This window comes from Ranitomeya variabilis, chromosome 1 (genome assembly GCF_051348905.1).
Source record: "Ranitomeya variabilis isolate aRanVar5 chromosome 1, aRanVar5.hap1, whole genome shotgun sequence".
Classification (NCBI taxonomy): Eukaryota; Metazoa; Chordata; class Amphibia; order Anura; family Dendrobatidae; genus Ranitomeya; species Ranitomeya variabilis.
Genome location: NC_135232.1, coordinates 315,926,802 through 315,947,840, shown reverse-complemented (window position 1 = coordinate 315,947,840; position 21,039 = coordinate 315,926,802). Strand labels below are relative to the sequence as shown.

General features: G+C 44.5%; 1 protein-coding gene across 5 annotated transcripts in view; it reads right to left on the bottom strand.

Annotated features, from left to right (window-relative positions):
- Positions 1–7,686: 7,686 nt before the first annotated feature.
- Positions 7,687–21,039, bottom strand: part of MORC2 (MORC family CW-type zinc finger 2) — a 209,842-nt gene continuing 196,489 nt past the window's right edge. For 4 of the 5 annotated variants that reach the window (XM_077297486.1, XM_077297506.1, XM_077297493.1 and 1 more), the window contains exons 26-27: positions 14,856–15,044; positions 7,687–7,961 (exon numbers count right to left, since the gene is read on the bottom strand). In XM_077297486.1, the coding sequence (XP_077153601.1) occupies positions 7,893–7,961; positions 14,856–15,044 (258 nt within the window). In that variant the 3' untranslated portion in view covers positions 7,687–7,892. Of the gene's footprint in view, positions 7,962–14,249; positions 14,362–14,855; positions 15,045–21,039 lie in introns of all 5 variants that reach the window. The other variant, XR_013223992.1, reaches the window with a different exon arrangement.

Here is a 21,039-nt window from a genome sequence, read left to right as displayed (position 1 = left end):
AAGCTGATCAAAACCACATTAAAGAAGTTTATTAACCCTTCAGGTGTTTCACAGGAGCAAAAGCAACATGGAAGGAAAAAAAAAAAATGAACATTTCACTTTTTAGTCACAAAAATGATATTTTAACCTTGTGAAAATAAAAAAATTGTTGCAAAAAGGAGAAAATGAACAGATAAAGTTGTTGTACAATTTCTCTCGAGTACGCCGATACCCCATATGCGGGGGAAAACCACTGTTTGGGCGCACGGCAGAGCTTGGAATGGAAGGCGCAGTTTGACTTTTTCAAACCAAAATTGACTGGAATTGAGATCGGATGCCATGTCACATTTGGGGAGCCCCTGATGTGCCTAAATAGTGGAAACCCCCAAGTGACCTCATTTTGTAAACTGGACCCACCAAGGAACTTATCTAGATGTGTGGTGAGCGCTTTGAACCCCTAAGTGTTTCTCTAAAGTTTATAACGCCCGGGCATGAAAGTAAAAAATCATTTTTTCCACAAACATTATCTTTTAGTCCCCAATGGTTTATTTTCTCAAGGGTAACAGGAGAAATTGGACCCCAAAAGTTGTCCAATTTGTCCTGAGTATGCTGGTACTCCCATATGTGGGAGAAAACTACTGTTTGGGCATACGTCAGGGCTCGGAGGGAAGTAGTGACGTTTTGGAATGCAGACTTTGATGGAATCGTCTGTGGGTTTCATGTTCCATTTGTAGAGCCCCTGATGTGCCTAAACAGTAGCAACCCCTCACAAGTCACCCCATTTTGGAAACTAGACCCCCTAAGGAACTTATCTAAATGTGCCCCCTTTTTGGAGCTAATCTACTGTTTCCTGATATGTACATGTAAGTAAATTATAGTGCATGGAGGTGTGGTACAGTTTGAAGCAATCTTTCATACACAGGCCAAGTTTTTCGGGGCAGGTGTCGCATTGATAAATGATGTCCTTGCGTATTCCCCTTTTGTAACACACTCAGCACCTTTTTGGCAGCTTATCTTTTTTTCCAGTTGGCGGGACCACCCCTGGGAAATGCTGACCTGGTACGATACGAGCACCTTCAGTTCTGGAAGAACTGGGGCCCGCTATTTCCCGAGTGCCAAATATCAGGGCCTTAACCACTACCTCCTGGAACTGAAGGTACGACGTATTGGTGAGGCCTGCACATCGTGACAGCAGGGAAGTGTTGAACATTGCCATCTTTTTATACCACACCTTGGCCTTTCTCAAAGCACTGTACGGTTGGAGGAGTTGATCAGAGATCAACGCTCCCCCCCCCCATGTTTTTGTTGTACCCCAGTACACAGTCCGGTTTGCAGACCTGTGTAGAGGTACCTCGTACAGTGCTTGTACTTGATCACCAGCAGGTTGTCGCTACATTGGGCTCTGCTGTCACCCCTTCTGAGCATCTGCCCAAGTAGCGTTTTCAGGAGGCCTCTCTGATATTTGCAGACAGTACCGCAGGCTGCAGTACCTCGCGCAGAGAGGGATGCTGGAATAAAAGTTATCTGTGTATAGGTGATAACCTTTATCCAGCAGTGGGTGCACCAAATCCTACAATTTTCTCACTACCAGGAAGACATTCAGGGGTTCAATCCTGGTGTCCTTCCCTTCGTAAACTCTAAGCTGTGTGACAGTACCTCAGGGTACACCCACAGGTTTAGAAATTAATTCCGCACCTGGTCCTGCTGGGCAGGTACTGACAGAATTTGAGCCTTCCCTTAAAATGAACTAAGGACTCATCCACACATGTCCCTTTGGGGCACATACACTTTTTGTTGAAGTGTTCAGTGACCGGCCGGACTTTGAACTGACGGTCAAAGTTGGGGTCATCTCGTGGGGGGACACTGTGCATTATTGGTATAATGCAGGAATTTGTGGATGGCCTCAAAACGTGTCCGTGCCATGACCACTCCAATATCGCCGAAGTTCTGGCTTCTTCAGGATCCCCATTTGAAGGACCAGGCCCCAAAACTGTATCATTTCAACTGCGTCTGCAGGAGACCAGTTAGAAAATGATGAACCAGGGTTTTGTGCCAAAAATTGACGAGCATATAAATTAGTTTGGCCCACTATATGGTTAACAAAATCCTCAGAGAAAAAGACTTTGAAAAAGTCTATTTCTGTGAGGCCAGTGGTGTCAAACTTGATTCCTGATTCTGCCACAAAATCAGGAATGACTGGCTTGTGGTTTTCAGGGGGATCGGTCCATAATGGGGTGCACTGGTTCATCTTCTGGAACGGTGGGCGCTGCCTCATCTTCTGTCCTGGGACGTCTGAGAGGCGGTTCCGCAGGACCCGAGGAGGAAGAAGAGGATGAAGAATCTGAAAAGTAAAGAAATGTGGGATCCTCTCCCTCGCTATCAGTGTCGGAGGCAAGGAAAGCAAATGCCTCCTCCCCTGAATTGTGCTATTGTGACGGCAGGACAACTTTTTTTTTTATATATATGAATATGGTGCTTGTGTCAAGTACCTGATTGTGTGTGTGTAGAGGGATAGTGATTCGTGTAAGCTTTTGTCTGAAAAGAAAAAGCTAATAGAAGAAAAGTACAAGGGAGAAAAAAGTGCCTGAAAAGAAAAGTGTAAAACAGCAGGCCCGAGCTGGGATAAGTGAACGGCGACACTTATGAAAGTTCGGCAGCTGCTGGATGTGCTCACAGACGTGGCGCAAAGGGGGGGGGATGAGAAAGAAAAGCGATAACGAGTGTTGATCGGTGAACTGAGTAACCAATCAACGCTCGGCGGCTGCTAAATGTGCGCACGGAGGCAGCGTGGAGGGGGTAAAAAGAGGGGGATGGGGGTGGATGAAGAGAGATCGGGCAGGGATCAGGGATTAAAGAACTTACGGTTGTAGTCTTTCTGTATTGTCCTCTTCTTTCAGCAGGAAATTGTGGTGTTACAGGCTTCTGTGGCACCTCAAGGCCCAGCACAGCATAAGATCCAGCAGTGTGACCGCTCTGCAGGAATCCTTAGCTAGTGTGAGGACCTGCAGAGCAGTCACAGACGGGTCAAAGAGCGGTCACATCGCTGCTGTGACCTGTCATTGACATCGATCACACCAGAGCTGGCCCTGGTGACGCCGGTGTTGCTAGGCACCGGCCTAGATTCGGAGCTCACAGCTCCGATCCTAGGCAGGTCACCGGCAGGGCATAGCGCAGTAACACAGCGGTTGTGCCCTGCGATTGGCGCGATCGATGTGATAGTCGATCGCGCCAATCTGAGAAGTTTTCACTAATGCCTGGCGTTGCCAGGATCGAGTACCAATCTGATTGCCTGAAACAATGAGAGAGATTGCGATTGGCTGTTCAGAATCGTGAGTGCGAGTGGGCAGGGACACCCCCAGGATGCCGACACCATCTTCCCACAGGTAAGATGGAGATGGAATTTTAATGCGATCACCGCGACTTCGGTCACAGTGTCGCATTAAAGATATGACGTACTATTCCGTCCATGGTCAGACAGGCACAGGTCACATGGACAGAATAGTACGTCGGATGGCAGAGAGGGGTTAAGTAAATAGGCCATTACACCATTATAACACAAAGTCAAAGCACTTTACAAGAGCCATGTTTAGTCATCATTTGCACCACTAAAGAAAGCAACACATTTTGTATACCCGACCCAGCTATTCACATGCATACCTAGCTATGCCAAGCGTCCATGTGTTGCTGAAGACTTCTCTGGTGGCGGTTTTATCTAACAAGAAAACAAATGCTCGGGCAAGTTGAAATTCAAAATCACAACAGCCCGATAAATATTAGATGATTGGCCATATATCTAAAATAGAGGGCTTGGCTAATGTATGGCAAGTATTGTTGTAGGACTCATTGCGTCTTTTTTCATAAAAACATTTGAACTTTTTCATATGTACTGCGTGGTGATTAAATTACATCAATTAAAGTGAACCTGACAGCTGATTCATGCTGCCCGAACCAGGTATCTGTTACTGAGAAGCACTGTGCCATTGGTCTGCAGGTAAATCGCGGTTTTGTAGGCGACAGCTTTAAACCATTCAAAACATTTGACGTACGTTTATGTCATGGTTGGGAAGGAGTTTCAGTGAAATTATATAAATTTAAATCATGGCGATCATACGGAGCAGTGCTAAGTGATAGCTAAGATCCTGTTGTTGCGGCCAGGAGTGGTGCATGCTCCGCCCAGGGTCATTTAGCCCCCTAAATGCTGCGACTGAACATTTAGGAGACTGGAAGAGGGAGGAGGCTTCACTCTCCCTTCCAATCAGCGCCACTGCAACGTCCTCATGATGATCTCCAGGTCTGCCAGCTATGGAGGCTTGCTCGACGGAAGCATGGTCTAAGAGGATTCTGTCAGTGCAGCACTGGCCAGCATCATTGCATTGCATAAGAAAGGAAGGAGGGCACTCAGACCCGTGGAAGCGCAGTGAGAAACAGCTGTCGTCTTCACACTGCTCACAGGAGCTCCTTCTTTACTCTCCCGGCCATGATGTTTTAATGAACATTTAATAAAGCAAAGTCAAGCTTCAGATCGGTGAGTGCCCTCCTTCCTTTCTTATGCAATGCACTGATTTTCATGTGATTTCTGGAGGAGCACCCGGTAGCTTGTGTTGGAATTTGGACTGCTTTTCTGCATGAAAGCACTTGATGTGCACAGAGGCTGAAGGTCTCCAAGTGGAAGGTAGTGCGATCCCGCTTTTTTCTTTTGTCAAAGGACTGACCAGCATCATGCATTATACCAGCGAACAGAGTAATAAAAGTTAAAGTCCCATACATGGATTAAGTTAAAAAAAATAAAGTTTAAAAATATTGTAAGAATATATATATAAAAAAAATAAATAAAATCGAAATAAAAATGTAAACCAATAGATGTTTTTTTTTTATTTTACAGAAATACACCTATTTGGTATCGCCGTGTCCGGGTCAACATTCACACTAACACCTTCAGTGAACGCCGTAAAAAGGCAAAAAAAAAAAAACAAAACAAAAAAAAAAACCCGAACTAAGCGTTTTAGTGGTTTGATGAAAAAGCAATCGAAAAGTCAAATGTAAATAAAAATGGTGCAAAAAACAAGCTGTTGCACAGCTTCCTCAGTGAAGACATGAAGCAGCTTATAGCTCTCTAAATACGGCGATACAAAAAATTATTTTTTCTATAAAATAGTTTTTTATTGTGTAAACGCGGCAAACAAAAAAAAATGATATAAATGTGGTATCTCTATAATCGTACTGACCCGAAAGATAAAAGTTGACTGATCACGTGGATCGGCATTAAAAAAAGAAAACTTCTGAATTGCTGGTTTTTGTTCATTCTGCCTCTCAAAAATCGGAATAGAAAGCGATTAAAAAAATGTAACGTGCCCAAAAATGGTGCCAATAAAATAGTAAACTCGTCCCACAAGAAAGGAGCTTTGGTGAGGCTATTTCAATGAAAAATAAATAAGTTATGACTCTTGGAAGAAACGGAGGAAAAAGGCACAAGCGAAAAATGGCTGCTGCGGGAGGGGGTTAACCAGTGCCGGAATGATTTTATTTATAAAGGTCACTGTAGAAATGGTTTATAGAAGTTTGTAAAAGTGACATGACGTGCCAGTTCATATTGTAGGTATATAGTTAGGTCCATATATTATTTGGACAGAGACAGCATTTTTCTAATTTTGGTTATAGACATTACCACAATTAATTTTAAACAAAACAATTCAGATACAGTTGAAGTTCAGACTTTCAGCTTTCATTTGAGGGTATCCACATTAAAATTGGATGAAGGGTTTAGGAGTTTCAGCTCTTTAACATGTGCCACCCTGTTTTTAAAGAGACTAAAAGTAATTGGACAATTGACTCCAAGGCTATTTAATGGACAGGTGTGGGCAATTCCTTCGTTATGTCATTCTCAATTAAGCAGATAAAAGGCCTGGAGTTGATTTGTGGTGTGGTGCTTGCTTTTGGAAGGTTTTGCTGTGACGTAAACATGCGGTCAAAGGAGCTCTCCATGCAGGTGAAACAAACCATCCTTAAAGGGAACCTGTCACCTGAATTTGGCGGGACCAGTTTTGGGTCATATGGGCGGGGTTTTTGGGTGTTTGATTCACCCTTTCCTTACCCGCTGGCTGCATGCTGGCAGCAATATTGGATTGAAGTTCATTCTCTGTCCTCCGGAGTACACGCCTGTAAGGAAAGGGTGAATCAAATACCTGAAAACCCCGCCCATATGACCCAAAACTGGTCCCGCCAAATTCAGGTGACAGGTTCCCTTTAAGCTGCGAAAACAGAAAAAACCCATCCGAGAAATTGCTACAATATTAGGCTGCCGTCACACTAGCAGTATTTGGTCAGTATTTTACATCAGTATTTGTAAGCCAAAACCAGGAGTGGGTGATAAATGCAGAAGTGGTGCATATGTTTCTATTATACTTTTCCTCTAATTGTTCCATTCCTGGTTTAGGCTTACAAATACTGATGTAAAATACTGACCAAATACTGCTAGTGTGACGGCAGCCTTAGGAGTGGCAAAATCTACAGTTTGGTACATCCTGAGAAAGAAATAAAGCACTGGTGAACTCATCAATGCAAAAAGACCTGGGTGCCCACGTAAGACAACAGTGGTGGATGATCACAGAATAATCTCCATGGTGAAGAGAAACCCTTTCACAACAGCCAACCAAGTGAAACACTCTCCCGGAGGTCGGCGTATCAATATCCAAATCTACCATAAAGTGAAGACTGCATGAAAGTAAATACAGAGGGTTCACTGCACGGTGCAAGCCACTCATAAGCATCAAGAATAAAAAGGCTAGACTGGACTTTGCTAAAAAAAAAAACATCTAAAAAAGCCAGCACAGTTCTGGAAGAACATCCTTTGGACAGATGAAACCAAGATCAACCTCTACCAGAATGATGGAAAGAGAAAAGTATGGCGAAGGCGTGACACAGCTCATGATCCAAAGCATACATCATCTGTAAACACGGCGGAGGCAGTGTGATGGCTTGGGCATGCATGGCTACCAGTGGCACTGGGTCACTAGTGTTTATTGATGATGTGACACAGGACAGAAGCACCCGAATGAATTCTGAGGTATTCAGAGCCATACTGTGTGCTCAGATCCAGCCAAATGCAGCCAAACTGATTGGTCGTCGTTTCATACTAAAGATGGACAATGACCCAAAACATAAAGCCAAGGCAACCCAGGAGTTTATTAAAGCAAAGAAGTGGAATATTCTTGAATGGCCAAGTCAGTCACCTGATCTCAACCCAATTGAGCATGCATTTCACTTGTTAAAGACTAAACTTCAGACAATAAGGCCCACAAACAAACAGCAACTGAAAACCACCGCAGTGAAGGCCTGGCAGAGCATCATAGAGGAGGAATCACAGCGTCTGGTGATGTCCATGAGTTCAAGACTTCAGGCAGTCATTGCCATCAAAGGGTTTTCAACCAAGTACTACAAATGAACATTTTATTTAAAATTATTGAATCTGTCCAAATACTTTTGGTCCCTTTAAAAACTGGGAGGCACATGTTAAGGAGCTGAAACTCCTAAACCCTTCATCCAATTTTAATGTGGATACCCTCAAATGAAAGTCTGAACTTCAACTGTATCTGAATTGTTTTGTTTAAAATTCATTGTGGTAATGTCTATAACCAAAATTAGAAAAATGTCTGTCCAAATATATATGGACCTAACTATAGGTATATAAACAAAACAGACACTAGTATTATGATTTTCAATAAAAAATAAATATTTATAAACAAAGACATGAGTTCAAGAATTACAATGTTTAAAACTTCCAAAAAAGCACATGCCTGTGAAGTAAAAACCATGAAAACATTTTACAAGAAAACATTAACTAGCAACATTTCTTAGGAAATCCATTGAAGAAATATCTCCTCCTGTCCATCAGAAAATAAAACGTGTTGAATAGTTCAGTCTCCTCTGGCAATGAGATCCTCAATATAAGCGTCCAACTCGTCGTCTGTATTTATATCAATATCCTAGAAAGAAAGAAATAATTTTACAAGATGACCTTTGAAATAAGACAAATAATTTTTTGCAGATTGAACGTTTGTTCAGCATACATGTGGTATTCTGACATGTGAATGGGCTTCAATTAAGATGGCTGCTGTTGAATATTCATTAGGGTCCATCAGTTTTGTACTACATCTTCATGATGCAAGCAGATTGACTTGTACCTCACAAACACTGCAGTGACTTAAAGCACCACTTCAGAGTTTTTTTTTTTTGTTTTTTTTTCAGTGCTGGAGTAGTGCTTCTTTTTCCTGTATATCTACACCATGTTTATCTAGGTCCCCTGACCCCAGTCTTCTACTCACCCTACAACGTTTTCACCTTTTGTCATTGCCTCCCCTCCGATCCCTTGTGACCACAACTTCAGACTGGCTGGAGACCGACTGAAATGGTGGCAACAGAAGGAGAAGACGGACGCAGGCAAGTATGAGAGTGGGGTCAAGACCTTAAATTAGAAGCACCACTTTAACAATAGAATGGAAAAAAAAAACACTGAAGCAGTGTTTTAAGGAGAACCTTTCTCTTTATTTAAAAAAAAAAAAAAAGAAAAAAAAAGGGCAGTTCCAGACTGGGTTATTTTTTTTTTTTTTACTATATATGACTGACAAAAGTGTGCAGAGCACTCGCTCATGTATCCCAAAGGGAGTCAACTTTCTAACAAAGTCAGACCTCAATTTAAGGATCCTGCACTTTACAGTAACCCACCACTGCCGCATCATTTACTAAATGATGACAACATACATTGAGTGGTGGCTGTTCATTCACCGCTTTGTAAATGTTGCAGCAACACTGGATTAGTGCAAAGAAAAAGATCTCAGGCTTTCACTGCGAGAGGGACCGCAGAGGATAATGGGATCCCTGTATGAATGTAGCAGGATATTTATCCAAATATTAGAATGTGATATAGCAATTGGACTAAAATTTAACTTTTAATAAATACGCTTAAAAATAGACAAACTAACGTGATATCGTCACCATGTGATATAACAAACATAGGGGGCTAAAAAAGAGAGAGACTTGCGTTCACTCTTATAGACACAAAGGGGTACGTAGGGAATAGTTAACAATTTGTGTTGGTCCGTAAATACCAATAGACCCAGCACATATGTTAATCCTTACTCCTAATGATGTGCGTCAGTATTCTAGCATACAAAACTGAAATTAAATAAACATTGGATGTATGCGTTGTGTCTACTGAAAAAGATCATGCATTCACAATTATCTCATCTGCACATATGAAAAAATGCCCACATGCAATAGTTCATAGTGGATCCTACCACTGTTCAGACTAATAATGCATAAAAAGCTATGGAGTAGATTTATACATTCAGCAGCACGGAGGCCGTGAAAACACAGTCATGATGGAGCCAATCAAAAACACATACACATATTGTAGGGAATATAATATAGATGCTCTTCCCATAAACGGGGGCTCCCAAGTGTATTGCAGTAATATTCTGCTCCAATCAACATATGACATGTGTAATCAAATATAACCGTTTAAGCTATAACGTCCATTTGCTTAAATAGCATGGTACGGTCTCACCCATTTGCTTTTATATGAGAAAGATTTCGGCCCCATTCATATGAGATAGCGTCTCCCGACGCGTTTCGTCCTATCCAGGACTCATCAGGGGAGTGACAGGGATACCTGCGAGGCTGCATTACCTGGCGCCCGCTTGTGTCCCCTTATGTATGTGAAAACCGGACCGCAAAGACGCCGCTCATCATTCTCGGCGTGCACCACACTTCCGGTCCTTGTGTCCTCAGTTCCGGTCAATTCAGTGATGGATCTGCGCATGCCCAAGGCACGGAACATACCAGGTCCGTGCGATGGAACGCAAAACATTTCTTTCTATAAATAATTAGCTTTACAGGAACCCCAGAATATTTATATAATGTGAGGACTCAATTAATGCGGGAACAATCCTCCAAAGAATGTAGTCCAGGAGGAATATTACCTATACGGTTGCTTTCAATGTGCAAATTTATCCATCCATAGAACAATAAAGCAACCATAGAAGACGGAGCCGACCTAAATTAAGCTTGTAAAATGTTGCTCCGTCTATCCATCAATTATGGTCCGGATTTTTACTCCGGTACATATAATACCAACATGGTTAACGGGGTATGAGGCCAGAGAGGAGTGTAAGAAACAAAAAGGATTAGCTGACAATAGAAAAAATGAAAAAATGAGCGGTAAGGAATGCAGAAAAATGCAAATATATTGAAAAATAATAAGGCAAGCATTAATTCATCGTACGGGACACCACGGATCCCTCCAAAGCCTGCATGCCCTATAGATGATCTGCACTGCTGAGCTCCTACCTACGCGGAGGTTGGCACCCTTAGGACCTGCGCAGATGGCGCCCCCACTCAACGAAGGCTATCCCTAACTATCCATCCCTATACATCCCTACACTAAAAAGAGGGAGGAGGGGAGGATGGTGCGAAGAGAATGATATGAGGGCCATGTACTGCAATGTGACTAGCCAAGTCGTGAAGTGTAGATGACAATTAACAAATAATGCATAAGGGGGAGTGCTTGACCTATCACAAACTAATGATCTTGTCTGCACTGTGATGCTGCATAGCTGGTGTCCTACCTATCGCGGGGGTTGGCACCCTATGGATCCTGCGCATTATGGCGCCCCCACTCAACGGCGGCTCTCCCTCTACTGTCCCTATTCAACCATAAACTTGCAAAGAAAGAGGGGAAAAAACAGGATGGAGGAGAGGTATGAAACATGAACAAAATAAAGCTAACATGTGTGTATGGGTGCTCCAAATATATTACAAGAAACACCCATATGATAGTTGTTCTTTAAGGCCGTGTGGTTGTGTGGTTCTGAGATTAAAGATCCATCTACACTCTTTTTGTAGTATTCGCTTATCCCAATCACCCCCCCTAGGTGATGGTACAATTTTGTCGATCCCGACAAATTTAATTTTTTTGTGATCACCACTATGATATGTATTCATGTGGTTAACCACTGGGGTGTCCCTCTTCTTCACAATGTCACAAACATGTTCGCATATCCTTCTGCGGAATTCCCTTTTGGTTTTCCCAACGTACTCCATCCCGCACTCACAAGTGGCCTTATAGATCACACCCTTGGTGCAGCAGTTTATGAAATGTCGAATGGAGTACGTGGTACCACTCACATTCCCGCAGAAGGACCTGCTAGGGAGGATAGAGTCGCAAGCCTTACACCTTTTCCACATCTGAAGCAGCCTACGGTCTGGTTGGTCAAAAAATTGGTCTCTGGGGTCGATTGAAAATGACTGTGAACCAGTCGATCACCCAGAGACCTCCCCCCTCCTATATGTGAATTGGGGTGTTGGTGGGAGAAACTCTTTGATATCATTATCCATACCCAATACTGGCCAATGACGTTGGAGAATGGTTCTGATGTCATTTGCCCCATTAGAGTATTTTGTAATGAAACGGACTTTGGTTTCAGCTACGTCTCTCATTTTTGGAGTGAGCAATTCCCTCCTATCCTTTTCAATTGATTCCTTGTAAGCTCTATTGAGGATTTTCTGTGGATATCCCCTTTCCAAGAACCTCATTTGTAAATCATTGGCTTGTTCTTGGAAGGTCTCAATTTGTGAGCAATTTCTGCGCATCCGGAGGTACTGTCCTTTCGGAATGCCCCTCTTGAGTGGGGCAGGGTGACTGCTCTCCCATCTCAAGAGTGAGTTTGTAGATGTACTTTCCTATGCGTTCTAGTGGATATTGCCCCATTAGAAGCCCTTTCAATGCAGATGTCCAGGAAGGACAGTTTAGTTGTATTCACTTCATATGTAAATCTGAGGCCTATACTGTTGGAATTTAGGCCATCCACGAATGAGCCAAAGTCTGAGGGGCTACCCCTCCAAATGACCAGAATGTCATCGATGTATCGTAGCCACAAGACTACTTTGTCATCGAGACATGGTGTAGTATCACCGAAGACTATTGTCTCCTCCCACCAGCCCAGGAGCAGATTTGCATACGATAATGGGATCCCTCTATGCATGTCGGAATCCCACAACCTGGAAGTTGGGTCATGACTTTTGCTAGAAAGTTGGGGATATTGGGGAGTGATTTGCACACTTGTCAATTATTTACATAGAAAAATGATCAACAAAACCCAAGAAAAAAACCAAAATGAGCACATACACTGTTATTTACATGTACTATTACTATTTACTTACTATATGGTATATACTCATTTTGCTTTTTGCCTTGGGTTTTGTCTGTGAAATGGCCAAAGTGTGAACGTGCTCATACACATTGCAAGTATACCATTTTTCGCTCTGGCTCATTTCCTTGGTTTTGCTCTAGAAAAATCACCAGTCTGGGGCTGTTTCTCTGAGATTTTTCTAAGTAAGTTATTGATAAAAGTGTGCAGTTCACTGCCACAGTAGTGATGATCAAGCATGCCATGTTCGCCGTGGCTGCATGTCTCGCAGCTGTTCGGCAATTCCTACATGTTTTGTAGCTGTCAAACAGGCAGAAAAAACAAAAAAAAGGAGAGAGCCCCAGTCTGGTGATCGGTGGTACTCTAGAAAAGGAGTTCTAGGAGAATGTGAGATATATGGCACCAGTGATATACCGTAATTCAAATTGCAGCCATCCTATTCATGTTTCAGGACAGCTGTACGCTGAAGGAAACACTGAAGGGATGCAGTCCTGTGTACTTTTAGGCCTCTTTCACACGTCAGTATCTCCGGTACGTGTACTGACAGTTTTCTCACGTACCGGAGACACTGACACACGTAGACCCATTCAAATGAATGGGTCTATGCCCATGTCTCCGTGTTTTCACGGACCGTGTGACATGTCAGCTTATCTCCGGCAGCACGGTCCGCAAAGCGCCCCGCACACGTGCACACGGAGAACAGTGTGCACTCTCCTCCGTGTGCACGTACCGCGGTAGGAGAGACAGCGCTACAGCAAGCGCTGTCCCCCCTGCGTGTGGTGCTGAAGGCGGCATTCATCTCTTCTCCCCTGCAGGAGAGAAGAGATGAAAAATCAAGTAGTTTTTTTTTTTTCGTTTAAAATAAAGTTTGGGGGTCACCTCCCATCCCCCGTGCGCCCGCCCGCTTGCAGAGAAATACTCACCCAGTTCCTGCGATGTCTCCTCTCAGCGCCGGTAGCCTGTCCTGTGTGAGCGGTCACGTGGTACCGCTCATTACAGTGATGAATATGCGCATATTCATCACTGTAATGAGCGGTACCACGTGACCGCTCACACAGGACAAGCTGCCGGCGCTGAGTGGAGACATCGCGGGAGCTGGGTATTTCTCTGCAAGCGGGCGGGCGCACGGGGGATCGGAGGCGGGAGATGACCCCCAAACTTTATTTTAAACAAAAAAAACTTGATCTTTCATCCCTTCTCTCCTGCAAGCACTGCTTTCAGCCGAGCAGGACAGAAGGGATGAATGCCGGCTTCAGCACCACAAGCAGGGGACAACGTTTACTGTAGCGCTGTCTCTCCTGCACGGTCCGTGTGGTCCTCAGGTGGCACACTGCTGCCGCACGTGTGCCACACTGATGTGAGCACACGGACACAAATAACTCCGGTACCGATTTCTCCGGTACCAGAATTATCTGGACGTGTGAAACCGGCCTTAAAGTCACAGCAGATACTACAACGGACAGCCCCATAAACTACACAGAAAAAAATTGTGGTCTTGATGATAATCAAAAAGGTATTCTAAAAATATCAATCATTCTAATTCCCATTTAATGTACATCCAGGTGTATTAAGCTGGCACAAGAGTTGAACGTGCACCATACCCAGCAGATGCCAGCTGTGTTCCACAGTCATCTGCTTCTAACAGCAGCAAATGAAACTAAACTCCCATTGCTGCTGTTAACCCCTTAAATGCCGGTTACAGTCTCGGACAGCAGCACTTAAGGCGTGTGATCTTGGTAGAACACCATTTTATTGACCCTTTGCCCTTTAAGCCATGATGTGACTCTGGAGTACCGGCTGGTTGCCATGGCAGCTAAGGGCTTGCTAAAAATCCCCTTGGATGCCATGTTGGTATTCCTGTGGGAAGACCAGGCTTCATAAAAGTTTACCATTTTAGCTATATATCGTAATACAGGGGGAGGTGAAAAGAGGACATTGTTGGCTATTACTTCAACTTATACAAACCCATACATTGAGAGAGTGTACATCCATCTGTATTTGGTCATCTAGCTTTCCCAGAAACAGATAAAACTGATTGGCTTAGGCTATAAACTATGAGGTAAATACCTAGATTTTTCTTGTTTTGACTGTGCCTGCAGAGTCTATACTTTTTCTTCTTCATATTTTCCACTGGTCTTTTTTCTGTATATCTACGCCATGTTTATCTAGGTCAATAGTTCTTTAAAAAAAAAAAAAAAAGGATTTTCCTTCAATAATATTCCTTTAAAAAAAATCCCTTTCTAACCGAAATGTCTCATTAAATAGGTTGTCTAAATTGAACAATCCTTTTGGTAAGCATTTTAGGGTTATTCCCAACATTACAAATTATCACCCACAGCACACATTACTGCTCTATTTATTTTTTATGGGATTACTGGAGATATTGGAGTGCTATACTTGGGCCATCTCCAGCAATCCCATAAACAATGAATGGGTTGCATGGGGTCACAGCAGTTGGATCCCACAGCTATGAACCAATCATCATCCTGTGTATAGGAGGCACCTTTTAAATGTTGCAAATAACTCTTTAAGATGATTACAGGGTGTTTCACTACTTTGAAACCAACACCTGTAATATGTGACAATCTGGTAGCAAGTGTTCAATATCCCTAGGACTCCGTAATCACTGAGCTCAAAGTAGTTTTTCGAAAAACCCAAAACTTCTGGTTTCACCTCTTGAACTTTCTGTAACAGGGACACAATGTTGGTTCTTAGTTTTTGTAGCTTCTCTTCAGCTTCTTTGCTCTTTTTTTCTGCATTGCGCTGCATCTCTTCAGAGGTTTTTGCACGGAGGTCCGCACGGCTCTGATACGAGTTGCACAAGTTCTGCAGGCCCACTTCATATTGCTTAAAATATTCTTTCTGGAAACAAAAAAGTGAACTGTGTAAAATACAACTGTCATTTTTTAATTTCATGCAGATTAAGTATATAAAATACAGTATTTTGGAATATTTCGCATTAGCGTTCCAATGAGGCCACCTCTGCGGCAGCCCATGCTATGCAAGTTCTGCATTCAGCTTTGCAGGTGCCGAATACAGTGACTTGCTATGAGGAATGCCTTAGCCTGCCTGTTCCCAGCTGAAACACAGAGCACTGTGTTGTCTCACTGCATCAGGCAATTCCCTTTTGGATGCACTGGCCAACATTACCAGTAGCACAAAAACGTGCAGCAATAAAGTTAGTGGGCTCACTGGGGTTTGCTTTTTCTTTCGAGTAATCTTCTACATAGATATTTAAACCAAATTGTAGAAAGAAAGTACTGTGGTGGAAATGTTAGGCACAAAACGAAAGGACAAAAAAAGACTGTCTATCCAAAGATTCTTACAATGGTTATTGAGAGTTTGTTAACCCTTCAGAAATTTACCAATTTCCTGCACAAATGTAACCTAAAACTTCAATCAGATTTTCTCACGAGTCCTAGGAAAATAATCCAATATCACGACTGAGTCACAACATGTGAACCTGAACCCATTTGCAACATCTGCCGTACATGTACGGCGTCGTGGGAGGTGCGTTCCCGCAAACTGCTGTACATGTACGGCATGACGATCGCATGCTTACTGAGAGCACCGGCGCGATCAAAAGCAGGCATCAGTGCCATATGAGAGCTGACACCCTGCAGCAACACCCACAATCAGTGCTAGAGCCGATCGAGCCAATTTAACCCCTATGATGCACCTTTTAATAGTGACATCAATCGGGTTGCAGAGGGAGGGAGCTCTCTTCTGGTCCAATCAGCACAATGCAATTGTGATCAAGTTCTGCCGATGGTTCCCATGGTGACCTGAAAAGATGGCTGCGCAATCACCCAGGTACAGTGGCCTGTAAGTTTCTGCTCGAGGTAGCAGCTAACACCCCTGTGCTGTGCGAGACTGCTTGATCTAATGTCTTGCAATGCATGCACAGTATATCACCGATCAGGCAACGTCCAGAATCATCCGCTCTATAAAATTGCCCACTAATTAACCCCCTCAACGAACACCGTAAAAAAATAAAACCAATGCCTTTTCATCATACTACTGAACAAACAGTGGAATAAAACGTGATAAAAAGACAAAAGGTAAATAAAAATTGTATCTCTGAATACTTCATCTGGTGCTGCAAAAAACAAGCTGCCGTACAGCTCCATCAGCTACAAAATAGAAAAAGCTATAATTCTCAGAATGCAGCGATGCAAAGTAAAATATATATATATATATCTCAAATGTTGTATTCCTGTGATCGTACTGACCCAAAGAATAAAGCTGCCTTATCAATTTTACCACACTGTGTATAGCATAACCCACCCCCCAAAAAATAAAAAGTGCATCAATTTCTGATTTTTGTTCATTCTGAGTCCCTAAAATCAGAATAGAAATCGATCAAAAAATATCGCGTGCCCAAAAATGGTACCAATAAAAATAAGCCCTCACATTATGGCAGCAACTGCTGACACTCCAGCCACATGAGGTCTGGCATTGTCCTGCGTTAGGAGGAACCCAGGGCCAACTGCACCAGCATATGATCTCACAAGGTGCTGAGGATCTCATCTTAGTACCTAATGGCAGTCAGGCTACCTCTGGCGAGCACATGAAGGGCTGTGCGGCCCTCCAAAGAAATTCCACACCACACCATTAATGACCCACTGCCACACCGATCATGCTGAATGATGTTGCAGGCAGCAGATTGCTCTCCATGGTGTCTCCAGACTCTGTCACGTCTGTCACATGTGCTCACTTTGAACCTGCTTTCATCTGTGAAGAGCACAGGGCGCCAGTGGCGAATTTGCCAATCCTGGTGTTCTGTGGCAAATGCCAAGTAAGGTGTTGGGCTGTGAGCACAACCCCCATCTGTGGACGACAGGCACTGAGAACATCCTCATGGAGTCAGTTGCTAACAGTTTGTGCAGGCACATGCACATTTGTGGCCTGCTGGAGGTCATTTTGCAGGGCTCTGGCAGTGCTCATCCTGTTCCTCCTTGCACAAAGGTAGCGGTCCTGCTGCTGGGTTGTTGCCCTCCTACGGCCCCCTTCACGTCTCCTGGTGTACTGGCCTGTCTTTTGTAGCGCCTCCAGCCTCTGGACACTGCACTGACAGACACAGCAAACCTTCTTGCCACAGCTCACATTGATGTGCCATCCTGGATGACCTGCACTACATGAGCCACTTGTGTGAGTTATAGAGTCCGTCTCATGTTACCACGAGTGTGAAAGCACAACCAACATTCAAAAGTGACCAAAACATCAGCCAGAAAGCATTGGTACTGAGATGTGGTCTGTGGTCTCCACCTGCAGAACCACTCCTTCACTTGAGTGTGTCTTGATTATTGCCAATAATTTCCATCTGTTGTCTATTCCATTTGCACAACAACATGTGAAATTGATTGTCAAACAGTGTTGCTTCCTAAGTGGACAGTTTGATTTCACAGAAGTTTGATTTACTTGGAGTTATATTCTGTTGTTTAAGTGTTCCCTTTATTTTTTTGAGCAGTGTATAACAATATAACACAGAAAAAGAACTGATAAACATGGGAGGGTGTTGTGTCCCCCAATGAAGGCTCCGATAAACGGTAAGCAACCAAAAATCCTGTTTTCTCTATCGCTTCATTGGGGGACACAGGAACCATGGGACGTCCTAAAGCAGTCCCTGAGGAGGGAAACCGTAGAAACTCCGTTCAGGTTGGAGAACTCACCACTGCCGGCTGCAAGATCCTTCTATCTCGGCGGGAGTCCACTGAAGCGTAGGTATGGCTCCTATAAAATTTGGCGAACGTGAATGGAAGACCAGGTTGCCGCCTTGCAAAATTGCAGGGCAGATGCCCTATGTTGTACTGCCCACTGCCCGAGTAGAGAGCCTTAATCCCAGGGGGAGGCACTCTGCTCTTGACCCGGTAAGCCTCCAAAACTGCAGTTCTGATCCAGTGGGCAATCGTAGTCTTGGAGGCTGGCAAGCCTCTTTGCGCACTTTCTGGAATGATGAAAAGAGAATCAGTCTTCCTAAAGGGGTGGTCCTTGCCAGATAGATGGCACCGCCCTGACCATGTGTAACCTGGTCAAAGAACGCTTCGGAGGATGAGTGGGAGCAGGACAAAAGGAAGGGAGGACCATTTAGGTGAAAGGCGGACACCACCTTGGGAAGGAAAGAAGGTAGAGGCCACAAAACCACTTTGTCCTGAAGAAGAACCAAGAAAGGAGGGCGACAGGAAAGAGCCGCCATTTCCGAGACAAGTCAAATGGAGGTGATGGCCACAAGAAAGGCCTCCTCCCAAGACAAAAAAGGACAGAGAGACCTCTCAGAGAGGTTCAAAGGGAGAGCTCCTCAGGGCCTCCAGAACTAAATTGAGGTCCCAGGGGTTCACGGGTGTCCAGTACGGGGGAGCCACATGCGCTACCCCTTGAAGAAAAGTCATGACCTAAGAACGGGAGGATACATTTTTCTGAAAAATAGAAAGCACTGACACCTGGGCCTTTAGCGAACTAAGAACCAGCCCAGCATCAAGACCCGCCTGAAAAAACACCAAAAAGGAAGAGAGAAAAGGACATAGGCGGGATAGGATTAGACTCATACCAGCTGAAATAGGCTTTCCAAGTCTGATAATAGACCCTGGAAGACGATGGCTTCCTAGCCTGGATCATGGTGTGAATCACCCGGTCTGAAAACCCGGACCCTCTCAGAACCGTGTTTTCAACAGCCATGCCATGCCATTAAATTGAGCGACCGAGAATTCTGGTGGCAGTTCGGTCCTTTGGAAAGTAGATCCGGTCTGTCTGGGAGCCTCCAGGGGTTGTCCACGAGAAGATTGACAATCTCTGCGAACCAAGACCTTCTGGGCCAATTCGGTGCTATCAGAATGAACGAGACCCCTTCTGCCATGATCTTCTTCAACAGCTTAAGAAGGGGGAGGGGAGAGAACAGGTAGGGAAGAGCAAACTGTGACCATGGAATCACCAGAGAATCGGCGCCCACAGCGAGAGGATCGTGGGACCTGGAAACAAACCATGGAACCTTCCTGTTCAGTCAGGATGCCATAAGGTCCACATCCAGAGCTCCCCATCAACGGCAAATCTGATGAAAGATTTCCTGATGCAGTGACCACTCTCGCCGCGAGACCCTTGCGGCTGAGAAAGTCAGCGGCCCACTTGTCCACGCCGGGAATATGCATGGCAGATATTGCCGGAACCGTCGCCTCTGCCCAGAGGAGAATCTTGGATGCTTCGGCCATCACCAAAGGGCTCCGAGTCCCTCCTTAGTGATTGACATATGCCACCGCAGTGTCATTGTCCATTTGAACTCGGATAGGCAGACCCCTGAGAAGCCTTTCCCAGTGACGGAGAGACAGAAGAATGGCTTTTATCTCGAGGATGTTGATCGGCAGAGAAGATTCTTCCACCTACCAACATCCCTGGACTGTCAGGTGGCGAAAGACCGCACCCCAGCCATGAAGACTGGCATCTTTCGTCACCACCTGCCAGTGAATGGGAAGAAAGGACTGACCCAGGAAGATGAGAGGGAATGACAGCCACCAATTGAGAGATTGTTTAACTCGGGGAGAGAGCCGAATTAGGCGATCAAGAGAGAACAGATCTGTTCCACTGAGATAGGATGGCCTGCTGAAGTGGTCTTCAATGGAATTGCACAAAAGGAATTGCTTCTGACGCCGCCATCATCCTTCCCAGTACCGTCATGGCTGAGCAGAAAGATGGAAGCCGAGGGCCCTGTAGAGAGCGAACTCCCTGCTTCAGGATTATTCTCCTCTTTGGGAAGAAAAACCCTTGTCTGGTGGGTGTTGAACAGCATGCCTAGGAAAATGAGGCGCTGAGTCAGAACAAGGCAAGACTTTGCCCTGTTGACTGGCCATCTGAAATGAGACAGGGTGTCAGAAAGATGGCCAGACTTTCCTGGGCCTGAGAAAAAGACGGAGCGGTTGCAAGCCCGAATAGCAGGGCGACAAATTGAAAATGGTCCTGCTGCACCAAAAAACGCAGAAATCTCTGATGTCCTGGGAAAATAGGGACATGGTGGTAGGCGTCCTGGGTGTCTATGGAGCACAGGAATTCCTGTGCAGAAGTAGGCAGTAGGCGGACCTAAATGGAAGTGTGAATGTGGGCGGAGCTTCAGGGAGGAAGTACACAGCCGTCTGCAAAGCCCCAGTACACAAGTGTGAATGTAGCGTAACCTAGTGCCAGTCGGTGGGGTGTACACTGTAGAGGAGGAGCTAACTTTTTTGTGCATAGTGTCAGCCTCCTAGTGGCAGTAGCATACACCCATGGTTCCTGAATCCCCGAATGAAGCGATAGAGAAAAAAGGATATAAATCTGGCATCGCTGTAATTGCACCAAACTGAAGAATAAAAGTTGTCTAATCACTTACACCGCACGAGGAATGGTGTAAAAAAAAAATTAATAAAACAAATTCTTCACCTGCTGTTTTGTTCATTCTGCCTCCCAAAGAACACAGTAAGGTTCGACGCACATTCATCCTGCACTCTGTGCTGAGCGCTTTCACTGGAATTTCTGCGTAAATCTCTGAAATAAATGAACCCCCGGCAGAAGATTCCCTATAATAAGGCAGATTGAGGCACTGTGGACGCAGTCTGACCTGTGATCCGGCGGGGTCCGTGTTTTTAGGCGAGCATAAAAGTGCTGTCAGTCAGAGTTATATGCAACTCTGAAAAGAAAGGCAATGCTGCTCAGAGGCCATACAGAGTCCAGAGTAACTCCTGCCTCATTATAGTGAATGGATCCCTCGGGGGTTTCATCCAAATCACATCACTCAGATTTAAATGGAAACCCCGATGTAAGTGCTCAGCATAGAGCGCCGATAAATGTGATCCCAAATGTTATGTAAAATGTTCCCACTAAAAGCTTCAACTCAATC